The sequence below is a fragment of the Maniola hyperantus genome, chromosome 23 (genome assembly GCF_902806685.2).
Source record: "Maniola hyperantus chromosome 23, iAphHyp1.2, whole genome shotgun sequence".
Taxonomy (NCBI): domain Eukaryota; kingdom Metazoa; phylum Arthropoda; class Insecta; order Lepidoptera; family Nymphalidae; genus Maniola; species Maniola hyperantus.
Window position 1 is genome coordinate 297,669 of NC_048558.1, and position 8,812 is coordinate 306,480.

General features: G+C 40.3%; 1 protein-coding gene across 1 annotated transcript; it reads left to right on the plus strand.

The window, feature by feature from the left end:
• Positions 1 to 699: 699 nt before the first annotated feature.
• LOC138403986 (uncharacterized) lies at positions 700 to 1,596 on the plus strand. Its single transcript, XM_069506363.1, has one exon. The coding sequence runs from the start codon at positions 700 to 702 to the stop codon at positions 1,582 to 1,584; it is 885 nt and encodes a 294-aa protein (XP_069362464.1). The 3' UTR covers positions 1,585 to 1,596.
• The last annotated feature ends 7,216 nt before the right edge of the window (positions 1,597 to 8,812 follow it).

Consider the following 8,812-nt stretch of genomic DNA (forward strand, 5'->3'; position numbering starts at 1 on the left):
TTTGCTTAAACTCCAATACTAATGCGTTTCTTAGTATTTTATTAGAATCCGATGAAAAATAAATGCGAATCGTACTTGCAATCAGTAGGGACCTAAGATTTATTTCATAGTTGAAAAATCCTATATACAGGGTGTAACCAAAACGCTGGCAAAAACTTACCGTTGTAGGCGACATATTCTACTAACTACTACTAACTAACTACATATTATAATAACATCCAAATTAACTTAAAGTAACTTATTATTATAATTAAAACCTATTACTAAAATTTATCATTATAACTTATAACTAAAACTTATCATTAAACTTATAGATAATACTTATAAATATTTATATTAATCTAAACCTTAAATCTAAATAAATACACATATATTATTTCCATACAAAATGTACTTGCCGGCCGACCGAAAGCAAAGCTGACCGTACGATTGAATTTTATATTTTGCGATAGTCATTAGTACCTACGACAAAACTAGTTACGCGGTGCATGGTCGGGCGGCCGTCGCGATGTATCGTTTATAAAATTAAATCAGTGTGTGGCGGCATGTCCCCACAGCGTTACACTTACATTGGTGCATTTTTATTTCATCCAACTTCCGCTTAAAGACCGTCCGTAAACCCTCAAAAACTATACTGGTGACCCTTGGATGATTGCCCTTTGAAGGACAATCAGAAGAATACGCAAAAAAGGAAACAATATGTTCGGTTTTGGCGAACGCGTCGATGCCGCGCCGGCCGGTACCAGCGGGCAGCAAAGTGCGAGCGAAAGGCGCGTTTCAACGGACGGACCACTTACAGAAGTTTTCAAGGTAGGAATCAAGGTGCCTCCTTTTTACCCCGATGAGCCCGAAATCTGGTTCGCGCAACTAGAGGGCCAGTTTGCGCTCGCAAACATCACCAGTGACACCACACGATTTTATTATGTTATGGGTCACTTGGAGCACCAATACGCCAAGGAAATAAAGGACGTTGTGATAAATCCACCGCCAACAAATAAATATGAAAAACTCAAAACTGAGTTGGTAAATAGGTTGTCGGCGTCCCGGGCGACAAAAATGAAACAACTACTTCGCCACGAAGAACTCGGGGACCGAAAACCATCCCGGTTCTTCCGCCATTTAAGAGACCTTGCTGGCGCCGAGTTCCCGGACGAGTACCTACATACAATTTGGATAAGTAGACTACCTATAAATATCCAGACAGTCTTGGCCGCGCAAAAGTCTGCATCACTGGAGGAGCAAGCTGAACTAGCGGACCGCATAATGGACATAGCAGCCCCAGCCGTTCAAGTCCATGCTACTGCAGCTACGGTGCAACCAACGAGTAACGATGACCTACGAAAGGAAATATCGGAGCTAAGAAAGCAAGTCAAAGCACTGACTATGAAATTCGGCAATAGATCCCGTAGCTCGAGTAGGTCACGTAGTCACCAATCGCAGCGCAGCCACTCACGAGGTCGATCACAATCGAGCTATCGGAAATACCCAGTCTGCTACTACCACACAAAATTTGGCAGCAAGGCATTCAAGTGCGTCCAGCCTTGCGACTACAAAGCAACGGAAAACAGCAAGGGCAGTCGCTAATGGCGACCGACGATTGCCCTCCCCCTGCTGTGGGTCGCCTATTTGTCACGGACCGGACGACGAAGATTCAGTTTTTGGTAGACACAGGAAGTGACGTCTGCGTCTTCCCTCGGTCCTTACTTATAGGTACTTTTAAACGTGCGAATTACCAATTAAGTGCAGCCAACGGTACGCCCATAGAGACTTACGGATACGTAAACTTTAACCTAGATCTCGGACTCCGTCGTAATTTTTTGTGGCGTTTCTTGGTCGCTGATGTGACAAGACCAATTATCGGTGTTGACTTTCTTGTATTCTATAAGTTAGTGGTAGACTGTCAAAATCAATGTTTAATCGATAGCACTACTAATGTAAGAACAACTGCGTCAATCGCCCAACCTAATTGGATTTCGTCTGTAAAGGTAATAACTGGTCAGTCAACGTATCATAAAATATTAGAAGATTTTCCGGAAATCACTCGTCCGGCAGGTACGTTACGCATCATACCACACAGCACTGTACACCATATTCGCACGACCCCTGGACCTCCTGTCTCCTGCCAACCAAGGCGCCTAGCGCCTGACAAATTAAAAATCGCACGGCAAGAGTTCCACACAATGTTGCAGATCGGAACAGCTAGGCCGTCGGAGAGCCCTTGGTCATCCCCTCTACACTTGGCTCCCAATAAAAACAACGGATGGCGCCCTTGTGGTGATTACCGGAGGCTGAATGCCAGGACGATCCCTGACAGGTATCCGATCAGGCACATCCACGATTTTGCCCACAGCATAGCTGGTAGTAAAATTTTTAGTACAATAGACCTGGTGAAGGCCTATAATCAGATACCTGTCAGCCCCGAAGACATCCCGAAGACCGCGATAACTACGCCCTTCGGGTTGTACGAGTTCCCGTTTATGACATTCGGTCTCCGTAACGCTGCGCAAACGTTCCAGCGATTCGTAGACGAGATGACCCGGGGACTCGATTTCTGCTACTGCTATCTGGACGACTTCTTAATTTTTAGTAAAAATGAAGTCGAGCACCAAGAACATCTTCGCCAGATATTTGGTAGGTTGAAGGATTTCGGTATGCTTATCAATACATCGAAATGTGTCTTTGGCGTACCGGAGGTTACTTTTTTAGGACATCATATCTCCGAGAACGGAACTAAGCCACTTGATGCAAAAGTACAAGTGATCAAGGATTTCCCACAGCCTAAAGACATCCGTCAACTACGCAGGTTTTTGGGCATGCTTAATTTTTATAGGCGGTTTTTGCCTAAAGCAGCCCAAACGCAGGCCCCTTTGCACAATTTATTAGTTGGTGCGGCTAAGGGTTCTCAACCTATCAATCTAACTGGCCATGCACTTCAGGCCTTTCAGGACTGTAAAAATAGTCTGGCCAACGCAGTATTGCTGGCACATCCCAACTTTCAAGCGGAGCTCGCACTAGTGACAGACGCCTCGGATGTCGCTATCGGAGCAGTTCTGCAACAAAGAAAAGGTGAGGATTGGGAACCTTTAGGTTTCTTCTCCAGAAAACTAATTCCTTCACAGCAGAAATATTCCCCATACGATAGGGAATTGCTTGCGATTTATGAAGCGATTAAATATTTTAGACACATGCTAGAGGCTCGACATTTCGTGATCTATACTGATCATAAGCCAATAAGTTTTGCTTTTCACGAACGGAAAACCAACTGTTCGCCTAGACAGTATAGACACCTAGATTTTATAGCACAATTCACCACCGACATAAGGCATATTTCTGGCAAGGACAACGTCGTAGCCGACACCTTATCTCGAGTGGATGAACTTCATGCTCCTGTCAGTCTCGAGTCTCTAGCAGAATGTCAAGCTTCAGATCCGGAATTAGCGCACTACCTTAAAGAGAAGTCTTCTCTGCGTTTACAAAGGACAAAATTACCTGGAAGTCAGACATTCGTGTACTGCGACGTCAGTACATCGACTCCCAGGCCATTTGTACCAAAGCAGCTAAGAAGACAAGTCTTTGAAAGCCTACACTCCCTTAGCCACCCAGGCATCAATGCAACTGCCAAATTAATAGCAGAGCGCTTCGTCTGGCCGGGCATTAGGAGAGATTGCAGGTTGTGGGCACAATCATGTCTGTCTTGCCAACGTGCAAAAATAAGCCGACACGTGTCCGCGCCTTTAGGCACATACAATTTGCCTCGCGCACGTTTCAAAAATATTCACATAGACATAGTTGGGCCCTTACCGCCTTCAGAAGGTTACCGTTATTGTCTGACTGCAGTAGACCGTTTCACTAGATGGGCGGAAGTCATACCAATAACGAATATTACAGCTGAAACAGTGGCAAAGGCATTGCTATCGGGTTGGATATCGCGCTTTGGCAGCCCAGAGTCTGTCGTCACAGACCGCGGCCGCCAATTCGAGTCAGCTCTGTTCAGCTATCTGGCAAAGATAGCTGGATTCGAGCATAAAAGGACAACAGCATACCACCCTTCTTGTAATGGCTTGGTCGAACGCTTTCACAGACAACTCAAAGCATCTATTGTCTGTCATGCAAACAACAAGTGGACTGAGTCTTTACCTTGGGTACTTCTTGGAATAAGAAGTGCTTTTAAGGAAGATCTGAAAGCTTCTTCGGCCGAGCTATTATATGGCGAACCTTTGAGGCTGCCGGGAGAATTTTTTCACTCCTCTGTAGATGGTACAACCGACATTACAGATTTTACGGCCCGCCTACGTTCTTTTGCCGAGAATTTACGGCCCGTGCCAGCTTCACGCCATGGCAGAAACAAAATATTTGTTTTTAAAGACCTGGCGACCACGGATCATGCCTTCATTCGAGATGACGCATCACGTGGTTCGTTACAACCTGCCTACACAGGGCCGTACAAAATATTATCTCGGAATGAAAAAGTTTACACTTTGTTGGTCAACGGCAAGCAGGTAACGGTCTCCATAGACCGTCTTAAACCAGCTTACTTACTGACCGATAAAAGCGACTCCACTCCAAACGAAGATGATCAGCCACAGGAGAAATGCAACCATAAAGGCTATCAAACTCGTTCTGGCCGCCAAGTCAAGTTTACAAATTTTTATCGCCCTTGACGGTCTCTGGGGGGTGGTGGTGTAGGCGACATATTCTACTAACTACTACTAACTAACTACATATTATAATAACATCCAAATTAACTTAAAGTAACTTATTATTATAATTAAAACCTATTACTAAAATTTATCATTATAACTTATAACTAAAACTTATCATTAAACTTATAGATAATACTTATAAATATTTATATTAATCTAAACCTTAAATCTAAATAAATACACATATATTATTTCCATACAAAATGTACTTGCCGGCCGACCGAAAGCAAAGCTGACCGTACGATTGAATTTTATATTTTGCGATAGTCATTAGTACCTACGACAAAACTAGTTACGCGGTGCATGGTCGGGCGGCCGTCGCGATGTATCGTTTATAAAATTAAATCAGTGTGTGGCGGCATGTCCCCACAGCGTTACACTTACATTGGTGCATTTTTATTTCATCCAACTTCCGCTTAAAGACCGTCCGTAAACCCTCAAAAACTATACCGTTATTGTTATACTACCTAAACACAATCCAATACCAATACCTAACCATTTACCCCATTTTGTAGTTTTAGTGATTTAGTATTTTTCAAACCCGCAATGTATAGCGTGCAAAACTCGGGTCAATGCCCTACCTACGACGCGGTTTTGTCTCCGTGTGGTCTACTTACAGAACGTTCGTTGACCTCTAGCGTCAGTCAGATGTTTTATTTGCAATAACTATAATATAAATCATGAACCTTTACAAAATCTAGGTTTTTTATATATTTTTTTTGCGTTTTTTTGTGGTATGTTCTTATATTATGTTCTTCGTTTTGCCTGCGTAATGGTTACAAACTGTATTTAAGCATATTGAATATTCGCTATGTTAAAAGTTTTTCCTTGGTGAATTTCTTACTTAAATTAAATATTAATAGCAATACCAAATTCTCCACTAGTGAACAGATAAATTTGCGGCACTGTAGATAGGTACAGGTATAACTTATGCCATGACACTGAAGATAAAAATACTCGCACAAAATTAAAAAGAAATCTTCAAAAAAAACATACTACGATATGACTACGTTTCATAACGTTTTCACGATCCTATTCTATCCATAGAGCAAATCAGTCACATCATTACACTAAATACAGAGTAAACTTTCATCAGAAAGAATAACTGTGAGATAGACATGGGAGCCTTTTGAGCAGTTTGAATGGTCGAAGCACTTTTTTTTATTAAAACACATTAGCGCTCTCTGAATCGCGCTGCTCTGTAAAGGCGTAACATGATGAATAGATGCATTTTTGTGGTCCAAGTGAGAAGCGAATATCAATAAAACATCTCCGGTCTTCTCTATTATCATCATCACGTGTCTTCTTCGCAACGAAGTTTGGAGGTCATCATGCGAAAAGCTTCTCTATTTAATTCCGCCTCTTTTAACTTTAGGTAACTAAGCCCTGTCCACCCCCTTATATAGTCCAACCATTTGCGTCTTTGGCGACATGGAGCCCTTTTGCCTTCAATTCTTCCTTACAAAACTAATCTTGGAAATGAGACTTGGGCTCCTCATTGTAAATATCTAATTGTCATCTCTATCTCGCGTATATGCGTAAAGTGAGTGAGTAAGTGAACGTATTGTCTAATTTCGGACAGTAGTTCGGGAAATGGTCATCACGAACCGAAAGCACAGTCACGACAGTTATGAAATTTGTAACAAAACGTCGAGGCTTCACCTACACTGGTAGGCGTCAAATGTTACCTACATTTGACGCTAGGTAGAAACGATTAGGTCTTTGATTTCGTATGATCCTACCCTAATATTTGATAAATTGCCGATACGTGATCAAACCGAGAGTTTCCTCTCTGGTTAACTCTGCCGAAAAGTAAAAAACTTGTCCTGAATGATTGAGAAATGTTGAGAGTAGGTTCCTTTTATGATGTAGGCACTTGTTAAGGAAGGGTTTTTGGAAACTGTACCCCTAAAGGGGTTAAATAGGTATTAAAGTTTATAAGAAAGATCGTCACTTTTTTAAGTTATTTCCATGAAAATTGGTATTTGGACCAAGGTGTACGTACTTTAACTGACTTCAAAAAAAAGGAGGAGGTTCACAATTTGACTGTATATTTTTGTATGTTTGTTACGCGATTACTCCGTCAATTATGAACCGATTTTGATAATTCTTTTTTTGTTCTGTAGGACATACTTCAGAGGTGGTCCTATTTTAATTTGGTAAAGATTTGATGAATATCTTCGGAGATGGAGAACAGAACTCCTCAATTAATAAGTGTGAATTGCTCGCGATCAGTGTAATAGCTTTGTAAACAGTAGGGTTTTAACCAAGCATAGCATATTTTTAACCAACTTGAAAAAAGGAGGAGGTTCTCAATTCGAATGTATATCTTTTTGTATGTTTGTTACGCGATTTCTTCGCCAAATATGAACCGATTTTAATGACTCTTTTTTTGTTTGGTAGGTCGTACTTGAGAGGTGGTCCTATTTTACTTTGGTGAAGATCTGATGAATATCTTCGGAGGTGGAGAACAGAACTCCTCAATAGATAAGAGTAAATTAATTGCTCGTGATCAGTGTAACAGCTTAGTAAACAGTAGGTTTTTAACCAGGCATATCATATTTTAGTACCACTAGTAGATGGGCCTCTAAAAATTGTAAAATAAAAAATATTCAAAAAAAAAAAACCGACTTCAATAACAACCAACACTAAAAAGTAAAAAATAATTTAATTTATGTATACAAGAGTTATTGTAGTTCTATAGTAATATTTTTTGGAGTCGGTGCCAATTAGCCGCACTAACCAAAAAAATTTTTTTTCGCCATTGTTTTCTTGTATCAAAACCTCTCTTCACGTATGAGTTGTACCACCGCATGTTTCATGCAAGCGACTGGCAATACGATACACATATGCTAATGCCGACTGCGATAGCGAGCGATATGCGCAGACCATTCGTGTTTTAGATACGGCATGCTAACTAAAAAACCTAATTAAAAAATAATTTTGTTTTTATTTTAGTCGCTAGGAATAGTGACAAATATCACGTTTTATTTATTTTTTGTTAAATAGGATACTTTTCGGTAAGTTCTATTATATATATATTCTATTTATAATATTTAATCTATTAACATACAGCTCGAACTACTTGACGGATTGGGCTCAAATTTGGCATGCAAATAGTTATTATAACGTAGACATCCGCTAAGAAAGGATTTTTAAAAATTTAAGCCGTAAGGAGGTAAAATAGGGGTATGAAATTTGTATAGTCCACATGGACGAAATCACAGATATACAAGCTAGTTTACTATATAACCTTAAAAAAATTAATAAATAAACAAATAATAGCAAATAATTAACTTACCTCTCTTGACAGTTGAAATACCTTACCTAGTCTCCGAATTTTAACAAGGTTAGAATCTTGATAAATTAATAAATAATCAACAACTGAACGGATAGTTTCCAAACTTCGCAGCGTAGATATAATTAGGTGGCGCGCTATACTGCACTATACCACAGTATAAAGAAACACACAGTAGTCCCACGCCTTTGATCTTGTGGTAAATGACGAACAACAACGACGAAAATTCCGGCGTTCCGGTACGATGCTGTGTACAAACTACAAACCAAAGGTGTATAGGTATATGGCCAGACACGACGGACAGACGGACATACAGACAGACAGACAACAAAGTGATCCTATAATGGTTCCTTTTTTCCTTTTGAGGTATGGAACCCTAAAACGCGTTTTACTGTGGTATCTTACCAGTAATCATTAGTTAGTACTATCAACGGTCTTAGTTTTTGCTAGCGTTCTAAAGTTATAACACTAGTAGTTAGTATTAAATATTATTTTTTCATTGGAGACTGTTTAGGTTTAAGTGTTTTATATATATTTTAATAACTATTTTTGTAATTGTAACTGTTTGTTTCCATAAAAAAAAAAAAAATCTACATCCTGTATGTCATATCCTTACTCTGTGACTGTACTACACTATAGTACGCTATACGCCAGTGTATTCCTCAAGTCCCCAATATCCGGGAACCGCTCGAATTTATTAAGTTATGGCAACTTGCAACGTACAATGGAATCAAACCGCCGACCGACTTGCAGCTTTCGTGGGACATACGGACCAATTCTCGGAACGTCAACGTCACTTGTGTGCTTCATA